Here is a 21652-nt window from a genome sequence, read left to right as displayed (position 1 = left end):
AGCGGGTCCCAGTCCCCGTCCACCCAGAGGCTTGGGGGGAGTCCGGCCAGACCGAGCGGATCCGCGTCCACCCAGAGCCATCGGGGGAGGCCGGCAGACAGAGCGGGTCCCCGTCCCCGTCCACCCAGAGGCTTCGGGGGAGGCAGCCGCACAGAGCGGGTCCCCGTCCACCCGGAGGCTTCGGGGGAGGCCGGCAGACAGAGCGGGTCCCCGTCCCCGTCCACCCAGAGGCTTCGGGGGAGGCCGGCCGCACAGAGCGGGTCCCCGTCCCCGTCCACCCAGAGCCTTCGGGGGAGGCCGGCAGACAGAGCGGGTCCCCGTCCCCGTCCACCCAGAGGCTTCGGGGGAGGCCGGCGGCACTGAGCGGGTCCCCGTCCCCGTCCACCCAGAGGCTTCGGGGGAGGCCGGCAGACAGAGCGGGTTCCCGTCCCCGTCCACCCGGAGGCTTCGGGGAGGCCGGCAGAAAGATCGGGTCCCCGTTCCCGTCCACCCAGAGCCTTCGGGAGAGGCCGGCAGACAGAGCGGGTCCCCTTACCCTGCCTCCCAGAGCCTTCGGGGGAGGCCGGCAGACAGAGTGGGTCCCCGTCCCCGTCCACCCAGAGGCTTCGGGGGAAGGCTGTTCGCAAGGAGCGGGTCCATGTCCACCCAGAGGCTTCGGGGGAGGCCGGCAGACAGAGCGGGTCTCCTTCCACCCGGAATCTTCGGGGGAGGCCGGCCGGACCGAGCGGGTCCTCGTCCCCGTCCGCCCAGAGCCTTCGGGGGAGGCCGGCGGCACATAGCGAGTCCCCGTCCCCGTCCACCCAGAGGTTTCAGGGGAGGCCGGCCGCACAGAGCGGGTCCCCGTCCACCCGGAGGCTTCGGGGGAGGCCGGCCGGACCGAGCGGGTCCCCGTCCCCGTCCACCCAGAGCCTTCGGGGGAGGCCGGCCGGACCGAGCGGGTCCCCGTCCCCGTCCACCCAGAGCCTTCGGGGGAGGCCGGCCGGACAGAGCGAGTCCCAGTCCCCGTCCACCCAGAGGCTTCGGGGGAGGCCGGCCGGACCGAGCGGATCCGCGTCCACCCAGAGGCTTCGGGGGAGGCCGGCCGCACAGAGCGGGTCCGCGTCCACCCAGAGCCTTCGGGGGAGGCCGGCAGACAGAGCGGGTCCCCGTCCCCGTCCACCCAGCACCTTCGGGGGAGGCCGGCCGGACCAAGCGGGTCCCCGTCCACCCGGAGGCTTCGGGGGAGGCCGGCAGACAGAGCGGGTCCCCGTCCCCGTCCACCCAGAGCCTTCGGGGGAGGCCGGCCGGACCGAGCGGGTCCCCGTCCCCGTCCACCCAGAGCCTTCGGGGGAGGTCGGCCGGACCGAGCGGGTCCCCGTCCCCGTCCACCCAGAGCCTTCGGGGGAGGCCGGCAGACAGAGTGGGTCCCCGTCCCCGTCCACCCAGAGGCTTCGGGGGAAGGCTGTTCGCAAGGAGCGGGTCCATGTCCACCCAGAGCCTTCGGGGGAGGCCGGCCGCACAGAGCGGGTCTCCTTCCACCCGGAGCCTTCGGGGGAGTCCGGCCGGACCGAGCGGGTCCCCGTCCCCGTCCACCCGGTGCTTTCGGGGTAGGCTGGCGGACAGAGCGGGTCCCCTTACCCTGCCACCCAGAGCGTTCGGGGGAGGCCGGTAGAAAGATCGGGTCCGCGTCCACCCAGAGCCTTCGGGGGAGGCCGGCAGACAGAGCGGGTCCCCGTCCCCGTCCACCCAGAGTCTTCGGGGGAGGCCGGCAGACAGAGCGGGTCCCCGTCCCCGTCCACCCAGAACCTTCGGGGGAGGCCGGCCGGACCAAGCGGGTCCCCGTCCCCTCCGCCCAGAGCGTTCGGGGGAGGCCGGCAGACAGAGCGGGTCCCCGTCCCCGTCCACCCAGAGCCTTCGGGGGAGGCCGGCCGGACCGAGCGGGTCCCCGTCCCCGTCCCCGTCCACCCAGAGCCTTCGGGGGAGGTCGGCCGGACCGAGCGGGTCCCCGTCCCCGTCCCCGTCCACCCAGAGCCTTCGGGGGAGGTCGGCCGGACCGAGCGGGTCCCCGTCCCCGTCCCCGTCCACCCAGAGCCTTCGGGGGAGGCCGGCCGGACCGAGCGGGTCCCCGTCCCCGTCCACCCAGAGCCTTCGGGGGAGGCCGGCCGCACAGAGCGGGTCCCCGTCCACCCGGAGGCTTCGGGGGAGGCCGGCCGGACCGAGCGGGTCCCCGTCCCCGTCCACCCAGAGGCTTCGGGGGAGGCCGGCCGGACAAGCGAGTCCCAGTCCCCGTCCACCCAGAGGCTTCGGGGGAGGCCGGCCGACAGAGCGGGTCCCCGTCCACCCAGAGGCTTCGGGGGAGGCCGGCCGCACAGAGCGGGTCCCCGTCCACCCGGAGGCTTCGGGGGAGGCCGGCAGACAGAGCGGGTCCCCGTCCCCGTCCACCCAGAGCCTTCGGGGGAGGCCGGCGGGACTGAGCGGGTCCCCGTCCCCGTCCGCCCAGAGCGTTCGGGGGGAGGCCGGCCGGACCGAGCGGGTCCCCGTCCACCCAGAGCCTTCGGGGGAGGCCGGCAGACAGAGCGGGTCCATGTCCACCCAGAGGCTTCGGGGGAGGCCGGCCGCACAGAGCGGGTCCCCGTCCCCGTCCACCCAGAGCCTTCGGGGGAGGCCGGCAGACAGAGCGGGTCCCCGTCCCCGTCCACCCAGAGCCTTCGGGGGAGGCCGGCCGGACCGAGCGGGTCCCCGTCCCCGTCCACCCAGAGCCTTCGGGGGAGGCCGGCAGACAGAGCGGGTCCCCGTCCCCGTCCACCCAGAGCCTTCGGGGGAGGTCGGCCGGACCGAGCGGGTCCCCGTCCCCGTCCACCCAGAGGCTTCGGGGGAAGGCCGACCGCAAGGAGCGGGTCCATGTCCACCCAGAGGCTTCGGGAGAGGCCGGCCGCACAGAGCGGGTCTCCTTCCACCCGGAGCCTTCGGGGGAGGCCGGCAGACAGAGCGGGTCCCCGTCCCCGTCCACCCAGAGGCTTCGGGGGAGGCCGGCCGCACAGAGCGGGTCCCCGTCCCCGTCCACCCAGAGCGTTCGGGGGAGGCCGGCCGCACAGAGCGGGTCCCCGTCCCCGTCCACCCAGAGGCTTCAGGGAGGCCGGCCGCACATAGCGGGTCCCCGTCCCCGTCCACCCAGAGCGTTCGGGGGAGGCCGGCCGCACAGAGCGGGTCCCCGTCCCCGTCCACCCAGAGCCTTCGGGGGAGGCCGGCCGCACGGAGTGTGTCCCCGGTGTTAGCCAACGGCCTCTTGCGCCCCGTCCTCCCTTTCCGAGGATAACATGGAAGCAGGGTTTTCCTCGGGAGTCGATTACACGCGCCCTCCCGCCATCTCGGTGCCCGAGCGAGGCCCGCCCGCCCCTGGAGCCGACACCTCAGGGCCGGGCCGGGTTCAGCGCTCGCTCTGAGCTGCTCCCGCCCCAGCCTGGTTGGGGCCCCTGCTCACCTGTCACTGTCTTTTCCCCCCAACAGACAAAGAAGGCGGCCTCCTTCCCGAGCTTTGTGGCTGGTAAGCGACCGAATCTCCTCTGGGGGGCAGTGTGTGTGCCGGCAAAGCACGGGGCGCTGAGGCTTTGGGGCTCCCCCGCGGCGCTTGTGCAGAAAGCTCTCCATGGGGGTGCGATGGTGCTGGGCCAGGCAAGGTCCCCGTGCGTCTGGTCATTCGAGGCTGCAGAGCCCGTGGGGGGTGACCATCACCCCTTCTTTATCCTCTCGTCCATTGATGACGCCTCGGTTGCTTCCATGTCCGGCTGTTACAATTCTGCGAAGAACACAGGGGTGCATGTATCTTTTGAGTTCGTGGTGGGGTTTTTTTGGTGTGTGTATGTGGTTTTTTAAAGTAACGTGTTTTGCTCAACAGCTTTTATTGTATTTATTTTTATGTTTTTTTATTGACTTCAGAGAGGAAGGGAGAGGGAGGGAGAGAGAAACGTCAGTGATGAGAGAGAATCATTGATCGGCTGCCTCCTACATGCCCCCTACTGGGGATGGGGCCCGCATCCCAGGCATGTGCTCTGACCGGAATCGAACCTGGGAGGGACCCTTCAGTCCGCAGGCCAATGCTCTATCCACTGAGCCACACGGGCATGTGTGTGTGTTTTAGAGAAGTGCCCAGAAATGGAATTGCTGGGTCCTGTGGTAATTCTACCTCCAGGTTTTTTTGAGGAATCTTCACACTGTTTTCCATAGTGGCCGCACCAGCGTGCCTCTCTGCAGCCAGTTACTGTCTAAAGGCAGCGAGTCCTGGGTGTGGCCCTCGTCACTTCCCCATATCCTGCAGCGAGTCCTGGATGAGGCCCCGGGCCCTCCCGTCTGCCTGGAGCTGTCTCCGTAGCCTCGGCTTGTTCCCGCGGCCAGCCCGCACCCCCACGCCCAGGCGGTTTGCACTTTGTGTCTGGTCTAAGTGCCACCCCAGGGCCTTTGCACCTGCTCCTGCCTCAGCCCGGAGAGCTCTCTCCTCCCGTGGCTGGTTCCGGTTCACCCTTCAGCTCCTAGGGCAGCGCCCGGGTCCTCCCTCACAGCGTTCACCGCACGCCGTCCTGGAGCCTTAGTTGGTGACTGTGTCGGCCTGGGAGCTCCGTGTGCGTTACATCTAGTGCCGTCCTCATGCTGGGTTGGGGCTCCGTGTGCTTCGGGCCTGCGCGGGTGATGGTGGTCTCGGGCGAAGTCACTTGACGTGACGTGGACCATTCCTGCGTGTAACCCGGGGCGTCTGGGGTCTGCCTCCTGGCGGGGACAGGGTGGGCTCTGCGGGACTGCACCTCGAGGCCTACGCTCCAGCCGTCCTCGCAGCCCCGGAGGGCAGGGGCAGGCTCAGGGCTCAGGGCCAGTGAGCCCCCCGGGTCAGGAGTCCCTGGGAGCCCCTGTGCACACCCAGCTCCCCACAGCCCCCGCGGGAGGCGGGCGGGCGGGGTCCAGGGCACGGCTCGGGACCGCCCTTCCCGGCTGGGAGGTGGGCAGGCCTGGGCTCCCTCCGGCAGGGAGGCGCCCGCAGCCCCGTCCTCCTCGTCCTGTGCAGACGCGTTCTCACACTCGGGGAGGACAGGTGTCGTCCACGGACCACGGACGGACCGGTCGCCTCGGGGCCTCACCCTGTCCTGTCTCCCTCCCGTGGCCTCAGCTCAGGGTGGACGCTCCGCGTGCTGCTTCGGGGCTGCGTGCCCGCCCGCCGGCCCCTCCCTGCGGCTCCCATTCTCCCTGCTGGTGCCAGGGCGGCGGGCGGGCCGGCGGGCTGTGCGCCCCTCGCCCTCGCGTGAAGGAGCAGCAGCCCCGGAGGACGGAGCGCGGGGGGCGGCTGGCGGGCTTCGCCGCGTCTTCCCGGGAGCGGGCGCCTCGGGTGGCCCCTCTGCACCGGGAGCCGCCCCGTCCCCAGATGCCCCAGGTCGTTGGGGCTCCTTCGGGGGCGGTGGGGCCAGTCTGAGTGAAGCTCCTCGGGGGCCTGGGCTGCCACGGGCATGGGGACTCAGAAAGGCCGGGGAGCCGACCACGCTCTGCCGAGGCCGGGTGCACAGGCAGCAGCCTCCGCAGGTGGAATTCGATTCGGAGGGGACGCCCCATCCCCACCCTGGACCTCGGCTGCCGCTGGGTGGGCGGGAGGTTCCCGCTGGGCCCCCTCCTGCAGCCTCCCCTCCTCACTCACGGTCACGCCGGCTCGGTGAGACCAACGGGTCAGGCTCCCACCGCCCCTCACCTGTCACCAAAGGGCCTGAGGGGGGCAGTGGCCCCGAGCGCTGCCACGGGGGCAGGCGGGGCCCCTCCTGAGCCAGGGCCGACCGTCACCTTCAGAACCCGCGGGCTCCCAGGCCCAGTGCGGCTCAGCGCAGGCGTGCGGACGGCCGTGGGCTCAGGGCGCCCGCCGTGACCCGCCCGTGGCCTGGCCGGGACGCCCTCTGCGCCCCCCGGAGAGCTGACGGGGCCCTTCAGTTCCAGGGCCCTGCGAGCCCGAGGACCTCATCGACGGCATCATCTTCGCTGCCAACTACCTGGGCTCCACGCAGCTGCTGTCGGAGCGGAACCCGTCCAAGAACATCCGGATGATGCAGGCCCAGGAGGCCGTCGGCCGCGTCAAGGTAGGGGGGGGCGGGCGCAGGCAGCTGCTCCGTGCTCACCGGCCACGCCCAGAGGCCACGCGAACGGGAGCGGCCGTTCAGCTCCCGCCTGGGCTCCTCGTGGCGAGAGAACCGGTGCCTGTGGGAGGGGAACAGGCCGCGCGTCTCATCCACCTCGTGGCCTCGAGGAAGACCACCCCTCGCAGCTCCGCAAGGTGGCCGCCTGGCTGACCGCCGGGCGCGCTGGGCAGGACGAGGCCGAGGCCCCAGAGCGGATGGCTGGGGAGGGCGGGCGGCCTGTGGGTGCGCTGCCCTGGGGCGAGCCCCCCCCCCCCCCCCCCCGTCCTCAGAGGGAACGGGGTGCTCAGCGTGAGCCCCAAAGGGCAGCGGGCCCTGCCTGCTGTGCCCCTCCTCAGCCTCGCCCTCGCGCCCGGGGTCAGGACCCTCCGGCCCGCGTGGGGGGGGGAGCCCTGTGCCCACTGAGGGAGGGGGTGGCCGCTCCGTCCCCTGGGCAGGAGGTCCGAGCGCTGGGGTGTGGACGACGCGGAAGTAACTCTGCCGCCCTCCCTTCTCTGTCTTCCCTCCCACACGCGGCAGAGGATGCAGAAAGCGGCTAAGATTAAGAAGAAGGCGGTGGGTAGCGCGGGGTCGCTGTTCGTGCTGAGCAGGTCGGCGGGGGAGGGGGGTCCCCACTGGAAACACAGATGACGCGCCAATGGCTCTTCCTCTTCCTGGCAGACGCGGGCTTAATGAAACCGCAGGCGCTGATGGTGCCCGCCCCCGATGGGAGCATTGAACCCGGCCCTTTGCCGTTTCCGTCTGAGTGTTGGGGTGCTGGGACGTGGCTGACGCTGGGCCTCACACAGGCGTGTTTAAGGGGGGCATCGGAGCGGCCACGTGACGTGGCTCATGCGGCCTCCTGTGGAGAATTAATTAAACCGTTCCGATAGCTAAAGACTCATTAAGCTTAATTTACTCAGCCCGGGTAATAGAAGTTCCCGCGCGCCCCCGAGAGACGCCTCCCCCCTGCAGACTCTCTGGGGTGTGACAGGCGTGCGGACGGGAGAGTCTTTGTTCTTTGTTTGCAAACCTGGCTGTTCAGTAAGTGCCTGCCCTTCGCACAGCTCCCGGCGCACGGACAGCCCGGCAGGCTCGGCTGGCACCGCTTGAGCTTACACGGCACGAGGTTCAGGCCTCCCTCCCCACCTGGAGCCTCTTTAAAAAAAATTTTTTTTTTAATTGACTTCAGAGAGAGGGAGGGAGAGACAGAAACATCCACGATGAGAGAGAATCATCCATCGGCTGCTTCCTGCACGCGCCCCACTGGGGATCGAGCCCACAACCCGGGCCTTTGCCCTGACCAGGATCGAACCCAGGACCCTTCAGCCCGCAGGCCAGCGCTCTGTCCACTGAGCCATTTTTTAGCAAAAGTCCTAGAACCAAGCTTGAAAGGCACCTGGATGGGAAGGGACCGTTTTACAGACGGGAGAGCAGCTCCGCCCGTCCCGAGGCTGTTGTCAGCGAATCGTTGGCTTCCCTCGTCTTCGTGGGCATTGAAAGCCGTGCGACGTGGCGGCCGAGCGCCCACGGGAGCCTTCCCCCGAGCGCTGGGCGGAGCTCGCGTAGGACGGAAAGATCAGGCGCGGGGGCTCCAGGGCTGCTCACCCGTCCCAAAGCGGGCGCCTGCCTCCTCGCCCCTCCGCCGCGATGGGGGCGCAGACGGGGCCGGGGGCAGGTGGCCGAAGCCGGTGGCCGTGACGCGTGCTCCAGGAGGTGACAGAACGGGCGCGTGTGACAGCGTCCCCGCCTGTCCCAGGCCACGGCGAGGGCAGCACGCAGGCCGTCCGCTCGGCCGGCCGCTCGGGGTTGTGCTGCCCTCGGGGTTTGTGGAAGACGGGCCCAGCCTGCTGGGGGGCGGGGGATGAGTGACGGTGACGGTTCCCATCGGAAGAAAACGCTGACGTTTTAACCCCGCGTCTTGGGCGGTTTCTTCCCGGGTCGAGTCTAAGGAACAGCCCGGGGCGCGGACCGTGCCCTGCGGGAGCCAGGTGTGGCTGAGGCCGAGACCGCGCGTGGGGGCGGCGGGACTCCGGATGCTGAGCCGGAACGGTGCGGCCTCCCTCTGCGCTCAGCCTCCTCGGAGCGCCGCCTCCCCTGCCGCTCGCTCGCTCCGCAGAGCTCACTCGGCAGCTCCCGCTCTGGGCTCCGGCAGCTCTCCCTCCGACGGCAGCTCCACGCCGGGCGGGCGGCGTCCCCTGGGCTGGGGGGACAGGCGGGCTCTGCCCAGCGGCTCCCGCGCTCACGGTGCCCCCGCCGCCCGCAGCACTCGGAGGGGGACGCGCAGACGCTGACGGAGGTGGACCTCTTCATCTCCACCCAGAGGATCAAGGTGCTCAATGCGGACACGCAGGTGAGCGGGCGCAGGCGCCGGAGTGGCCAGGGGCGGGGCTGGCTGCAGCGGGCACCCGGGTCCCAGGAGGCCGGGCCAGGCGGTCCTGTGAGCTGGGGTCAGGCTGCCCGGGGGCGTCGGGGGTGACGGGTCTGGGTGTGGGCGGCCACGGGGTTCCAGGTGCCGGTGAGGGTGACCGGAGGGTTGCGGCAGGAAATTGGTCCGACTGAGAAACGTGAAGTGCGGCCGGGGCTGGGGAGGAGCAGCCGGGAGGGGCTGGGGAGTGGACGTGGACGGTCGGTGGGAGGGCCTGGCCGTGCTGGGGCCCCGCCAGGAGGCGCCCCGCCCGTGGGAAGCGGCCCCCCATTGCCCTGAGCTGGGAAGTGGGGGGACCACATCTCTGGCACCGAGAGGCTGACCAGGCGGCTCCGACGGGCCAGAATGGGGAGGTGCGGGGAGCCCCCCTCCCCCCGGTCCCTTCCCGTGTCCCTCCCGGAAACGTGGCCCCTGTGGTTACCCCCACCCCCAGCCGAGCGGGACACACCGCTGGGAGGAGAAGTGTCCTGGCAGGAGGGGAGGCTGGGAGGCTGAGAAACGGCTTTCTTTGTGGGGAGAGGACACAGGGCCTCTGTGTGCAGCCTCCTTGGGGTGACGGGCCCTCCAGGGGCCGAGGGGCCCACCCGTGGGGTCAGGGAGCTGCCGTGTCCCCGACGCGGCCCAGGCGGTGTGGGCTCCCTCCGCGGACTGGCCCCGCGGCGAACACTGGCCTCGAGGCTTCCTTCCCTCGTCCGCGGGGCAGGGTCTGGGCCAGGTACGCGCTCTGCGGGGCACCGTCTGGGCCCAGGCGGGTCGGGCTTCCCAGGGATGAGAGCCCCCTGCACCTGCTCCCAGAGTGTCCTTTTGGGGTGAATGAAGGCGGGTTGGCCCTGGCCGTGAGTCACTGCTCTCCCGCTCTGTTCTCTAACGCTGTGATTCGCATGGCGGGGGGGGGGGGACTGTGGGGGGGCCTGTCCCCCAGGGGGCACTTAGCAGGACGCAGGGCGCAGGCCAGGAGGGGTCTGGCCCAGGCATCACGCGTGTCGGGTTCAAGGAACCATGAACTGGAGTGTTTTTTTAAACAAAACCCACTTACTTGTTTTTTAAATGTATTTTTATTGATTTCAGAGAGGGAGAGGGAGCGAGAGATAGAAACACCAGTGATGAGAATCACGGATCAGCTGCCTCCTGCACGCCCCCTACTGGGGATCGAGCCCGCAGCCTGGGCCTGTGCCCTGACCCGGAATGGAACCCGGGACCCTTCAGTCTACAGGCCGGTGCTCTATCCACGGAGCCACACAGGCCGGGGCTGGAGCGTGCTTTCCAGGCGTGTCCGAGCGTTCCCTGACCCGGCCTCCCTGCAGGAAACCATGATGGACCACGCCCTGCGCACCATCTCCTACATCGCGGACATCGGGAACATCGTGGTGCTCATGGCGCGGCGGCGCATGCCGCGGGCGGCCTCGCAGGACTGCATCGAGACCACGCCGGGCGCCCCCGAGGGGAAGAAGCAGTACAAGATGATCTGCCACGTGTTCGAGTCCGAGGACGTGAGTGAGCGCCCACCGCGCGGACCCCAGCACTGCAGGCCCGCAGGCTCCGGGGCCAGGCGCCTAGTGGGGGCCACCTGGCTGCTGCTCGAGGGCCTCGGGGACGTCCGACCGCTTCCTGTCGAGGACGGGGTGGGCGGGGCGGTCAGGCTTCTCGCAGAAGCCGACGTCCCCGAAATGCGGTGGGCCCGGCCGTTTCCAGGAGGAGACATTGAACATGGCCCCGTGCACACCTCCTTCCACCACACGCAGGTGCCCGGGCAGGAGGGCGCTGTGAGGCGCGGGCCTGGGGACGTCCTAGGGCCCTGGGAGGAGAGGCTCCGGGTGCCGGCCCCGCAGGGGTACGGGCAGGGGGCTGAGGACGGGGCTGAGGGCAGGGGTACGGGCAGGGGGCTTGTCGGAGCTGCTGTGGCCGTGTTGTCCGTCCTGAGGGAGGGAGGTGAGCTGTGTGTGCCCGTGCCCTCGTCCTGGGAGGAGTGAGAAGGACTCCCTTGGTGGGGGTGAGGGGACGCCCCGCAGCTGCCCAGAGGGTAGGGCCCAGAGGGTGGCCCCACCCAGGTGGTCGCTAGGTGAGGCCGGGCGGAGGGTCTGAGCAGAGAGGAGCACCTGGAGACCCTGAGGCGGCATGAGGACACCAGTGGCTCTTTGAGCCTCGGTCCCCCAGGCAGGGTAGGTGAGCTGCACAGATGAAGGTGCTGGGCCCAAGCAGCTGCCCCTGCCCTCTCGGCCCCCTCGGAGCGGGGAGCCCCCGTGTGCCGGGTCCAAGCCCCACCCCAGTCGGGCACAGGGCTCCGGAGGGCCAGGGGAGAGGGGAGGGAGCCCGCAGCACAGAGATGCGGGGGTGGCCTCCTGGGGGGCTGGGCAGCCCCTGCAAGCTGTCCCCTAGGGGTGCAGGGAGAAGGTGGAGACCCCATGGGGTGGGCAGGTCCTGGCTCCCGAGGGCTGGGGCCTCCTCGGGCTCTCGGGTGAGTCCAGGCCGGGGCATCCCTGGGGTCCCTGGGCCCCTCGGCCTCAGGCTCTGAGCCGGGGGAAAGGACGGGACACGCCCAGGGCCCAGGGCTCGCGTCCCTGTTGGGGGGGGGGGAGGAAGCAGTGGTCACCGTGGTCGTGAGCAGGTAGCTGGTCAGGTTGCCTTTATTGACGCTGTGCCCGCCCTGCACCGTCCGTCCGGTGGGCAGTCAGCCCGGCCCGCAGGTCCGGCAGCAGGAGGCCCCGGGCGGCCGCGGAGCGGCCCAGTTCCCCTCAGGCTCCCGTGGGCACCGTGCCCAGCGCCGCCGCGGCCCTCTGAGGTGCCCTCCCCACAGGCCCAGCTCATCGCGCAGTCCATCGGCCAGGCCTTCAGCGTGGCCTACCAGGAGTTCCTGCGCGCCAACGGCATCAACCCCGAGGACCTGAGCCAGAAGGAGTACAGCGACCTCGTCAGCTCCCAGGAGATGTACAACGACGACCTCGTCCACTTCTCCAACTCGGAGAACTGCAAGGAGGTGAGGCCCGCCGCCCGCGATGCCCCTCTGGCCCCTGCCTCCGAGGAGCTGGGCACTGGGTGAGAGGAGGGCCTGGGAACGAAGCGCGGACGACGTCTGTCCAACGGCCAGGAGGCGGGCCTTCCTGCTGGGCTGCCCGCTCCCAGCCCGGAGGGTTCTGAGCGGCGGGAGGGCGCTTTGCAGGGGGACCTGGGTGCTGGGTGCTCCGCCCGGGGAGTCTGGAGCGACGAGGAGTGAAGACGTGGGGCTCCTGTGACAGGAGCCGGGACCCTGGGGCGCGTGGACCGGCGGCTGCTGTGAGGAGAGGAGTGACAGGCAGCTCCCTGAGAGAGACTGTGAAGTGAGAGAAGAAAAGGACTTTTTTAGGCAAAAGCCAACCAGGCTCAGGGTCGAGTCCGGAGTCTTTGCTCCCAGGGTGGTTGGAGGCCGGGGGGTGGGGTGGGGGTAGCAGCTCCGGGCCCCACATGGCCCCACTCACCCCCCTCCCCCCGGCAGCTGCAGCTGGAGAAGCACAAGGGCGAGATCCTGGGCGTGGTGGTGGTGGAGTCGGGCTGGGGCTCCATCCTGCCCACCGTGATCCTGGCCAACATGATGAACGGGGGCCCCGCCGCCCGCTCGGGGAAGCTGAGCATCGGCGACCAGATCATGTCCATCGACGGCACCAGCCTGGTGGGGCTGCCCCTCGCCACCTGCCAGGGCATCATCAAGGTAGGCGCACGAGCGGCCCCGCCCCCCTGTGCTCCAGGCGTGGGTCCAGGGACCCACCTGAGGCTGTGCCTCCGCTCGCGGGGCTGTCCCGTAGCCCAGGCTGCCCCACGCTGCCTGGAGGTGTAGGGCGACCGGCCCGTCCTGGTTTGCCTGGTCACCTGGGAGGCAGGTCTCCGGTAAGAGGGTGGGCCTGCTGCTTGCAGCCTGAGGCCCCACAGGGGTGAGGCGGATGGGTCTCTCAGGGACCCCGGACGGCGGCCCCGCTGTGGCCTGTCTGGTCTGTCCCCGCCCACCGTGGTCGAGGTGCAGGACACCTCTCCCCCCTCGTCAGCCTGACCCCAGGAGCTGGCCCTCACAGACAGACGAGGGACGTGCCTCCGGCAGTGGTGCCCCTGGCCTGGGTGGCGTGGAGCCTCCCGCCGGGGGCTGTGGGTGCCGGGCGCTGGCCCACTGCTCTGAGGGGCTGTGTGCGGCCGCCCACCCGCTCCGGGCAGCCCCAAGCCGCCTCTGGGCTGAGGACCGGCCTGAGGAGCCGTGGGGAGGCTTGGCCGCCCTCCCAAGACCTGGGCGCTTCCTGTCTCGTTCTCGGGGCCCGAGCCGCCCTTGGCTCTCGGTGGCGCCGTCTCGCGTGGACACCGGCAGACGCCCACTGAGCCAGGCACTCCTGTCCCCACCGTCCTCCCCCAGGAAGGCCCCCCGGTGACTGGGGCCGGCATCTGGCTCTGCCCCGAGCAGAGGGCAGCTCAGGGCGCGGGCCACAGCACACCCTGCACCTGGGTTCCCTGCCCGCGGGTCAGGGTGGGCGACGCCTTTACTCCTCCGAGGGACACAGGCCTCCTGCTCGGCCTGCTCACCTGACCCCGTCCCGCTCTGCAGGGTCTGAAGAACCAGACGCAAGTGAAGCTCAACATCGTCAGCTGCCCGCCCGTCACCACGGTCCTCATCAAGCGGCCGGACCTCAAGTACCAGCTGGGCTTCAGCGTGCAGAACGGGATTGTGAGTCCGCTCCCTCGGCCACGCTCGGGTCTGGGCGCAGGTCCGCCCGGGACACAGCCAGGCAGGGGGGCGGCGGGCCCCTCCCGGCCCCCAGCAGCGTCCGACTCACTCCCACCACAGCGAGCGGCCCGGGAGCTGTCAGGCCGGCTCTGCAGCCCAGGCTCCTGTTCTCGGCCTGCGCTGGGCCGCGGGAGGGTGTCCTTGGTGCAGGGAACCTCCTGGAAGGCAGAGAACGTTCCCCTCGCTGCCTGCTGCGGGCGGGGCCCCGAGCTGGGAGGGGCCGGTTCTGCCCCTTGTGTCAGGGCAGCCTTGCTGCCCAGCACCTCCCGAGTCTGGGGGTCTGTGGTGGAGGCCGTGGCAGCGCCCCTAGAACCTGCCTCACCTCGTGGCTGCTGTGACTCGCGCCGCATGAATGTGGGGGTGGCTGTCAGTCTAGTCCATTGATGCATGTGCTGCTGGGCCCCGGTCCGTCCGTCCGTCCGTCCGTCCGGGCAGGGACCAGGAAGTGGAGCTGTCTGAGGCTGGGCGGGTCGGGAATGCCGTGGTCTGTCCCGTTTCACAGGGTGAGGTCCCTCGTCCCCGGGCTCCAGCTGGAAGTGGGGGCATCGGTGGGCAGTCGGGGTCTGTCTGTAGCGGGGCCCGCGGCGTCAGTAACCAGGCCACAGGCGTGCACGGAGGCCCTGACGGCCGGCCGGTCTCTCCTCACTGGGACGGCCGTGCCCACTGACACGGTGCCAGGCAGCCAGGTGCCCTGGAAAAGTTTGCCGACGTCGGAGTTAGTCTGTTCCCATCAAGTGCCTTTTCCATTTTCAGCCTCACGACGCCCAAAGCACAGGGCGCCGCGGGCAGACAGGCCCTGACGACCCCGTTGTCGCTTTTTCTAAATGGGTCCCCCCCACACACCACCGCCCACCAAGCGAGTCTCCCGCTGGGAGATGCCGCCTTCTGAGAAGGGCAGCCTGCCCCCCAACTCCAGCTGTGACAGGCGGGGTCCCTGTGGGGTCCCTGCGTTAGGTGTGAGGATCCCTAAAAAGACAAAACAACCTGAGAGAGACGATAACCATCGGGCAGCGCCTGCAGGTGGAGTCCTTTCCCGTCTTGGGGGCAGGCGTGCCGGGCGGTGTGGCGGGACCCCGTGCTGATGCCTGTCTGTCTGCTCAGATCTGCAGCCTCATGCGGGGTGGCATCGCCGAGCGAGGGGGCGTCCGCGTCGGCCACCGCATCATCGAGATCAACGGGCAGAGCGTGGTGGCCACGGCCCACGAGAAGATCGTGCAGGCTCTGTCCAACTCGGTCGGGGAGGTGAGACCCGAGGCCCCACGCGAGCCCCTCCCATCCGTGCCGCCTGCTCAGCCTGCGCGGGAGGCGGGGGGAGACCTCAGCCCCTTCTCGTTGGCAGATTCATATGAAGACCATGCCCGCCGCCATGTTCCGGCTCCTCACGGGCCAGGAGACCCCGCTGTACATCTAGGAGCCGAGGCCGGACCCCACGCTCCCCCGACGAGAGGTCCGTCTTCCTCCAAGGAGAGCCGCCACGTGTGCGCGTCGATCTGTTCTCGTCGGGCGGACAAAGGTGTGTGTACCTGTGCTGTGCAGTCTGTCCTCCGAGCGCGAGCGAGGCCCGGCGACAGCCAGCTCCTGGGCGGCGGGATGGGGTCCTGGGAGGCCCCGCTCAGGACGTCCTTAAGTGACGCTGGGGAGGCACGACGGACTTGCACTCCGAGGAGGAGCCGTTGCTGAGGTAAAGAAAGGACGAGGCCACAACATCAAACCCCCTCCTTAGCAACCCCACGGGGCTGACTCCGCCCACAGGCCCTCAGCCCGGAGGCTTCCGGGGACGAGGCGGGCAGCCCGGGCACCAGCCCCTCTACAATCCCCGTCCACACACACGTGCTTCCCAAAAACACAGAAACCTCGGCCCCGCCCCTCCTGGGGGCCAGGCGCCTCCCGGCGAGCCGTCCCGGCGGGCGGTGACCCCAGCCTAGCCCTGCCCCCGAGGCCGCCGGCCGCCGGCGCGTGTCCGGGAGATACACTGTGACAAGAAGCCTTACCCGCTGACCACTGCGCTCGGGTCCCCGTCGGCACGGCGTGCCGTGTGCTGCATGCGCCACCTTAGGGAGCCTCGCTGAACCTAATAAACCTGACGTCGTCCTCACCGTGTGCTGCTTTGTAACGGAGGCGCCGGACCTGCACGCACCTCTGCACGCCGCCCCGCGGCCCTCCGGGCCTCTCCCCGCCCAGGTCGGCCGGGGGCAAGCAGGGTCAGCGATGGTGACAGGCCACCTGGCTCCCCCTCTTCCCAGTGGGGAGACAGGCTGCCGACTGGGGAGAGGCCACCTGGGCCCCCGGGAGGGGTGCACGCGTGTGTGGAACGGAGCCGGACCCCCTCAGCGTCTCCTCACCTGGGTCTCCTGCAGCCTGTCCCGGCTCCCAGGCTTCTCTCCGGGGCCACGGTCCGTGTCACCTGGCGTGGGGAGGCCCCACCTGTCAGCCTGGGGACCCTGAACAAGGGGACCCACCTTGGCTGTGAGGGGGCCGCCGGGGAGCCCACACCCTCGGGGGGGGGAGGAGCTGGAGGGAAGGGGCCTCCCCGTGGGGCCCAGGGCGGCTGAACGGCGCCTGGGGAGGAAACCCACGGCTGACAGTGAGGTGTGGGGGGAGGGCACCCAATGATACACAAAATCCAAATCCAACAGCACTTCACACACAGGAGCCCGAGCTCCCCCCGGGCGGGCGGTCCTCATTCCCTGGTCGCACAACTGCAGACAGCCCCCCAGGGCCTGGCCCAGGGACACTGTGACCCCGCGACCCCCGAGACGCTGTAAAGGCCCCTCCAGAGCTCGACGGGGGCCCCTTGGAAAGCCCTCACAGGAACTTGGCTGGGGACTTGCGAAGCCCTCAGCTGAGAAAACCACATGCAAACGAATGAAACGGGGTTAGTGTCCCCCCACGTACACACGTTAACGCAACACGAATCCAAGACCCGCATGTAAGACCCAGAACCACAGAAGGAAACGGTACCAAACTCGTGGACCGGTCACAGGGAGCCTCTATGAACCTGACCCCGAGGCCAGGAAGGAAAGGCAGAAATGAGTGACTGGGACCCCATCACCCTGAACAGCTGCACAGCAAGGAAGTGACACCGAGGCCCAGAGGCCAGATGGGGATGCTCCTCGCAAACAGCAGCTCCGCCAAAGGGCTGGTTTCCAAAACAGAAATACCTCGGCCGACGCCACGCCAGCACCCCATCAGAAAGGGCCCGAGGCCGGAAAATGCCCTCCCAACAGACACAGAAACCGGGGAGATGAGCTCCAAGCTGCAGAGCTCCCACCTCCCTCCCCCTGCCAGAGGGGCATTCTCAACAGGACCAGCAGCAAGTGGGGGGGAGGCTGTGGGAGGGGGGCCCCTCACTCACTGCTGCTGGGAACGTGGATGGTGCAGCGACCGGGGGAAGCGGTCTGGCGTTTCCTAAGAGACTGAGATCAGAGCTCCCCCACGACCCACAACCCCGCCCCTGGGCGTGCGCCCCCAAACTCCAAACCCTGCGTTCAGAGACACGCACCGTGTCCACTGCAGCAGCATTCACGGTGGCCGGCACACGGCAACCCGCGCCCCGCGTTAGAGGACCGGGCGTAAGGAACCCTCGGCCTGAGCCGGAGGAAATGGCGGACCTGAGACACAGCTCTGAGCCGCCCGCTGTCACCCCGGTGTGAGAATCGGGGACACAAACCGCTGCTGTGGCTGCCAGAGGCGCGGGGTGGGGTGGGGGTCCTAACACACGGTGACGGGAGGAGGTGTGACGGGGTGCTGGGCGCAAGGTGCCGCAGACGGACCTTGTAGCGCGGAAGCCCACCCGAGCCCGTGTGGTCCTACCTGTTAGGGCTTCGGGGCGACAGCCCTTCGCGGCCACGTGGAAGCTCCTCGCCACAGGCGGGCAAGGACCAGGAAGTGCCCCGGGACACCAGGTCGAACAGGGAATGGAAACTCCTAGAACCCTGAGCGCTTACCTGCCTTCCGGCCGCACGCCAGGCCACCAGCTCGGGCCGACCCACTGGGACAGGTGTCCCCCGGTGAGGGCACGTGAGGGGGGATCACCACCCCGTGTCCGGCCTCGGCGCTTGCAGCCCTTTCGTTCCCACGTCCCCTCCCCAGCCCCTTCCCGTAAATAAGTCCCAGCTTTCTTCACCCACCGACTGAGGCGGCTGGTGAGCCTGTGCACACAGCACGTCATCGACCGTGCCCCGTGAACCCACGTCAGCCACCCGTACGTTTAATTAAAGGAGAGAACCCAGAGGTTTCCCGCCGTGCAGTCTGCGCGAGGTGCTCGCCCTCACCTGCCGTGTCCGGGGGGTCCTGTCTGTCCGCGGAGGCGGGGCGCAGCGGCCAGTCGATCCCGGACCATCACACGGCTCCTTCCCCGACCTATACACCCGGCTCCCCTTCTCACGTCGGCCGCCGTGACCACAGAGCAGAGGGGAGCGCCCCCGAGCAGCCGCGGGGGCCCGTCCAGTCCTCCCCACGCCAGGCCCGTGGGCTCTCGCGGCCTCGTCCAGGGCAGGGCCGTTCAGGTGCTGGTGGCTGCGCTGTGGGTCCGGGTGTTGCCGTGGCTGCAGAGGTGCCCAGCCGCCTGGCTGCTCCCGCAGACCCCACGGGGGGTGTTCTGCAAAGAAATGGCAACCTGGGTCCTCCCAACGCCGACACGGCTGCCGCCGCCTGGCTGGGCCGGCAGAGATCTGCTTTCTCAGGAGACACACGGATCCGGGGGCCCCGGGCCTCTCCCCAGACCTCCACCCTCGAGGCCAGTCCAGGGGTGGGGGGCGGGGGGGCAGATCCAAGAAAAGCGGGAAGCAGCGGCTCATCCCAAGGGCTTCCTGTTACGGATTCAGTCACAGTGTCGGCTCCGTGGAACTCGCACCAGGTAGACAGTGGAGAGCGCGCCGGGGCGAGGCCCCCGCGGGGGGAGGGCTGAGATGGGCTCCCCACAAAGCCCCTGCCACGCCTGCCCTTTGCACATTGGCACGGTGCCCTTCAGCCCGCGGGCACAGCGGGGCCAGGTCAGGAGAAAGCAGCCTCCTCCTCCGGGCCACCTCTGTCCACGTCTGGGAACCAGACCGGGAGGATCCGGGCGGGAAGTACTTCGCGTCCTCATTACCCGGCAGTCGCCTGCCCCCGGCTGCTTGTGCCGCTGGTCAGTCCGAGCCCATGTGCCTGACAAGACCAGGGTTCCCACGGGACACGAGACGGACGGTCCTCCTCGGTGTGACTGGGCTGGGCAGGCCGTGTGTCCCCCAAGGATACGATGGACCGGCTCCCCCTGGGAGAGGGGCCAGCAGCCACCCCCACGAGCACGGCTCCCGCAGGCCCCTCTGACGCCAGCCTGTCCGTGTCCGCGCCCACAGCTGGGCGGTCACACCTGGTCCAGCACGGCCGCGCTGAAGCCGGCCCCCTCCACGGGGCGCTCTGCCGGGGCGAGGGGGCAGCTGGAGCGCCCCAGAAACTTAGCCACCAGGCCCCCGGGGCCCGCGTGGGCCTTGCTGTCCACGACGGAGCGCGGCCGCTGTTTGGCGACCGAAGGCGAGGCCTCGGGCTCCGGGCGCCGCTGCGGTTCCCAGGTGTCGGGGTGCCCGGGTGGGGACGGCTGGTGTCGGCGGGCGCAGGCAGCCACGGCAGAGCGAGACCGGGAGACTGGAAGTCAAGGGGAAAGACGACGTGTGAAAACGGCCCGCACCAAACCAAACCCCGTGCCTCTCGGAAAGGCCGACACACGCAGGGACCGCGTTCTGCTGGGAGCTCTGGGTCCTGGGTCGGCGGCGGGCATGTCCTGCTTCCTGGTCCCTCCTGGCCCCTCAGCTCCGCGCTAAGGTGGCACTGGCCTGGCGGGCTGCACCTCCCGGGGCCGAGGGGCTGTGGACGGGCACAAGCAAAGCGGCCGGGGAGAAGGGCCCCCGGCGGAGGCCCCCTCCGTCCCCTCGGCTAGAATCAGCGCTCAGCCGGTGCGGCGGGCGGCCCCAGGAGGGGAGGACAGAGGCCGAATCTGGGCAACAAGATCCCGGGACGCTGGCGGGGAGTGCACAGCCCGGGCCAGTCCCGGGTGGAGCCCCAAAGGCTCAGGGTCAAAGCCTGGCGCTCGGCACCTCGGCCCGAGCTGGTGAGCAGCCCGGAGGCTCTCATCACCCCAGACTTCCCGCCTCCTGTCCCGGGCAGAGCAGCGGGCCTGCTGGCGGCACAGCTGGGGCCTCAGACTGTCCACCGCCCTTGGGGACCCGAACATCAGACCACGTGTCACTGGGTTCCCAGCACGCGGGGCCGCAGGTGGGCGGGGCCGCAGGTGGGCGGGGCCGCAGGTGGGCGGGGCGGTCGTACCTGCAGCCCCGGAGGAGCACGCGGTGGGGTCGCTGGTGGAGCGGGCCAGGCGGCCAGGGCCCGGAGGTGTCCGTGTGCCCACGTTGGGGTCCCCGGGGGAGGCGAGGCCGGGGTGCCGGGCTGGTGGCGGGGCCCCCGCGGGGCCATCGGGGGACAGGTGGCTGGGGCCTGGCGCAGTGCCACCCTGGGAGCCTGGGCGGCTGGTGCTCTCTGAAACCAGTGAAAACATTTTTTTATTGTTTTTTTTATTAAGGTATTATATGTGTACATACCTTACCATTGCCCCCCACCCACTCCCATACATGCCCTCACCCCCCAGTGTCTCGCGTCCATTGGTGATGCTTATAAGCATGCATACAAGTCCTTCGGTTGATCTCTTATCTCCCCACCTCTCCCTAACCTCCCCGCTGTAATCTGACAGTCTGTTTGACGCTTTACTGCCTCTGTATCTATCTTTTTGTCCATCAGTTTATAAAAACATTTTTTTTTTAAAAAAAAAGGAAAAACATCTCATCTCCAATCCGACGGGGGAGGTTACCTTGGGCGCAGAAGCCGGCAGAGGCGTCGGGGTCCCGGGAGCTGGTCTGGGCCCCCTGCTGGTCTGTGCTCGGGACCTGCAGCCAGAAACAGGCAGCGAGGGGCCGGTCAGGAGGGCGACCCGGAGCCCACCTTCTCGTAGGAAATTCTGTGCGGCGGGCACTGATGTCCCCCGTCCCCCTGAAAGTCCTGGGGTGTGAGGCGGAGGACGCCCTGGTCCAACGCAAGGCCATTTCTCTGTGACTTTTGATGTTTCTCCCTCCCTCCCTTTCCCTTCCTCTCTGAATCAATAAAAAAAATTTAAAAAATATATAAAGGCGCCCTAGCCGGTTTGGCTCAGTAGACAGAGCATCAGCCTGTGGACTGAAGGGTCCAGGGTTCCATTCTGGTCAAGGGCACATGCCCGGGTTGCGGGCTCCATCCCCAGTGTGGGGTGTGCAGGAGGCAGCTGATCGATGCTTCTCTCTCATCATTGATGCTTCTCTCTCTCTCCCTTCCTCTCCCTGAAATCAATAGAGATACATAAATTTATATACAGGCAGTAGAAGTGGGGGAGAAAAGTACAGCTGTTAGGCTCAGACACGCCTGAGGGGGCCGAGGGGAAGAGGCGCCAATGCCAGGGTTGGGGCCCAGGTTCTGCCCTCGGGCCCTGCTGCCTGCCCCCCACCACGGGCTAGTGACACCCACGTCCCACCGGCTCGCTGAAGGCTCGGGCAGAGACCCACGCGGGCAGCAGGCCCCGTGCGGGGAGCCGGTTTCCCGGGCCGGGTCTCACCTGGCTGGGCGGGGCCGGGCCCACCACGGCCTCGTAGGGCGGGGGCAGCTCCGCGGGGTAGAGCAGGCCGGGGCTGTTGATGGCCACGCTGTACAAGGTGCCGAACGGAGCGGGAGCCAAGTCCAGGTGGAGGCCCCTGCGGAGGCGAACACCGCCTGTCACCCCCTGGGGAGGAACCCCCAAAGGCTGACATTTCGCCTGTCGGCTTCCCTGGTCGGACACTCATCGTGTTGGTGAAGTAAAAGCCTAATTCGCTCGGCAGTGTTAGCTTTAGTTTTCTGGAAAGATAACACCACTGTCAATACACTCAATGGCTCTGTCCATTAAAGTGGAAGCCCGGCCGGCATGGCTCGGTGGTTGAGCGTCGACCTAGGAACCAGGAGGTTGAGGTTTGATTCCCGGTCAGGGCACATGCCCGGGTTGCAGGCTCGATCCCCAGCAGGGGGCGTGCAGGAGGCAGCCGATCCATGATTCTCTCTCATCACTGATGTTCCTATCTCTCCCTCTCTTTTCCTTTCTGAGAAAATATTTTAAAAAATTAAAATTAAAATGATCCCACAGCTAACTCATCTTTAACCAGCAATCCCAAGTCCTATCGATGGCTATTATCACCAGTGGCTCGGTTTCCTGGGTTTGGTTCCGTGTCCCTGGAGAGAGCCCCAGAGAACCCTCTCGCTCTGAGTCCCTTCCCTCCGCTGCCCACGCTCTGTCTGTTCTGACCAACCTGCTCTCATGGCCTGTCCCCCCCACCC

The 21652-nt window shown here is 68.8% G+C and overlaps 2 protein-coding genes and 1 long non-coding RNA gene across 3 annotated transcripts in view; 1 reads left to right on the top strand and 2 right to left on the bottom strand.

Moving 5' to 3' along the window:
• Nucleotides 1–14778, top strand: part of APBA2 (amyloid beta precursor protein binding family A member 2) — a 31129-nt gene extending 16351 nt beyond the window's left edge. The window contains exons 4-13 of the mRNA XM_008160152.3: nt 3487–3523; nt 5938–6083; nt 6660–6695; nt 8386–8472; nt 9852–10037; nt 11342–11521; nt 12017–12229; nt 13106–13225; nt 14387–14527; nt 14625–14778. Of these exons, the coding sequence (XP_008158374.1) occupies nt 3487–3523; nt 5938–6083; nt 6660–6695; nt 8386–8472; nt 9852–10037; nt 11342–11521; nt 12017–12229; nt 13106–13225; nt 14387–14527; nt 14625–14696 (1218 nt within the window). The 3' untranslated portion in view covers nt 14697–14778. The remainder of the gene's footprint in view (nt 1–3486; nt 3524–5937; nt 6084–6659; nt 6696–8385; nt 8473–9851; nt 10038–11341; nt 11522–12016; nt 12230–13105; nt 13226–14386; nt 14528–14624) is intronic.
• On the bottom strand, nt 13219–14393 carry LOC129148336 (uncharacterized). Its single transcript, XR_008555400.1, has 3 exons — nt 14270–14393; nt 13608–13976; nt 13219–13443 (listed from the first exon to the last, which is right to left on the bottom strand). It is a non-coding gene; the product is annotated as an uncharacterized LOC129148336 (long non-coding RNA).
• A 3375-nt stretch (nt 14779–18153) lies between the features above and the next one.
• ENTREP2 (endosomal transmembrane epsin interactor 2) overlaps nt 18154–21652 on the bottom strand; it is a 46184-nt gene continuing 42685 nt past the window's right edge. The window contains exons 7-10 of the mRNA XM_028137185.2: nt 20901–21036; nt 20127–20202; nt 19589–19798; nt 18154–18910 (exon numbers count right to left, since the gene is read on the bottom strand). Coding sequence (XP_027992986.2) covers nt 18633–18910; nt 19589–19798; nt 20127–20202; nt 20901–21036 — 700 coding nt within the window. The 3' untranslated portion in view covers nt 18154–18632. The remainder of the gene's footprint in view (nt 18911–19588; nt 19799–20126; nt 20203–20900; nt 21037–21652) is intronic.

The sequence above is a fragment of the Eptesicus fuscus genome, chromosome 25 (assembly GCF_027574615.1).
Source record: "Eptesicus fuscus isolate TK198812 chromosome 25, DD_ASM_mEF_20220401, whole genome shotgun sequence".
Taxonomy (NCBI): domain Eukaryota; kingdom Metazoa; phylum Chordata; class Mammalia; order Chiroptera; family Vespertilionidae; genus Eptesicus; species Eptesicus fuscus.
Note: the sequence above shows the minus strand (reverse complement) of the source record. Positions and strands in the feature narration are given on the sequence as shown.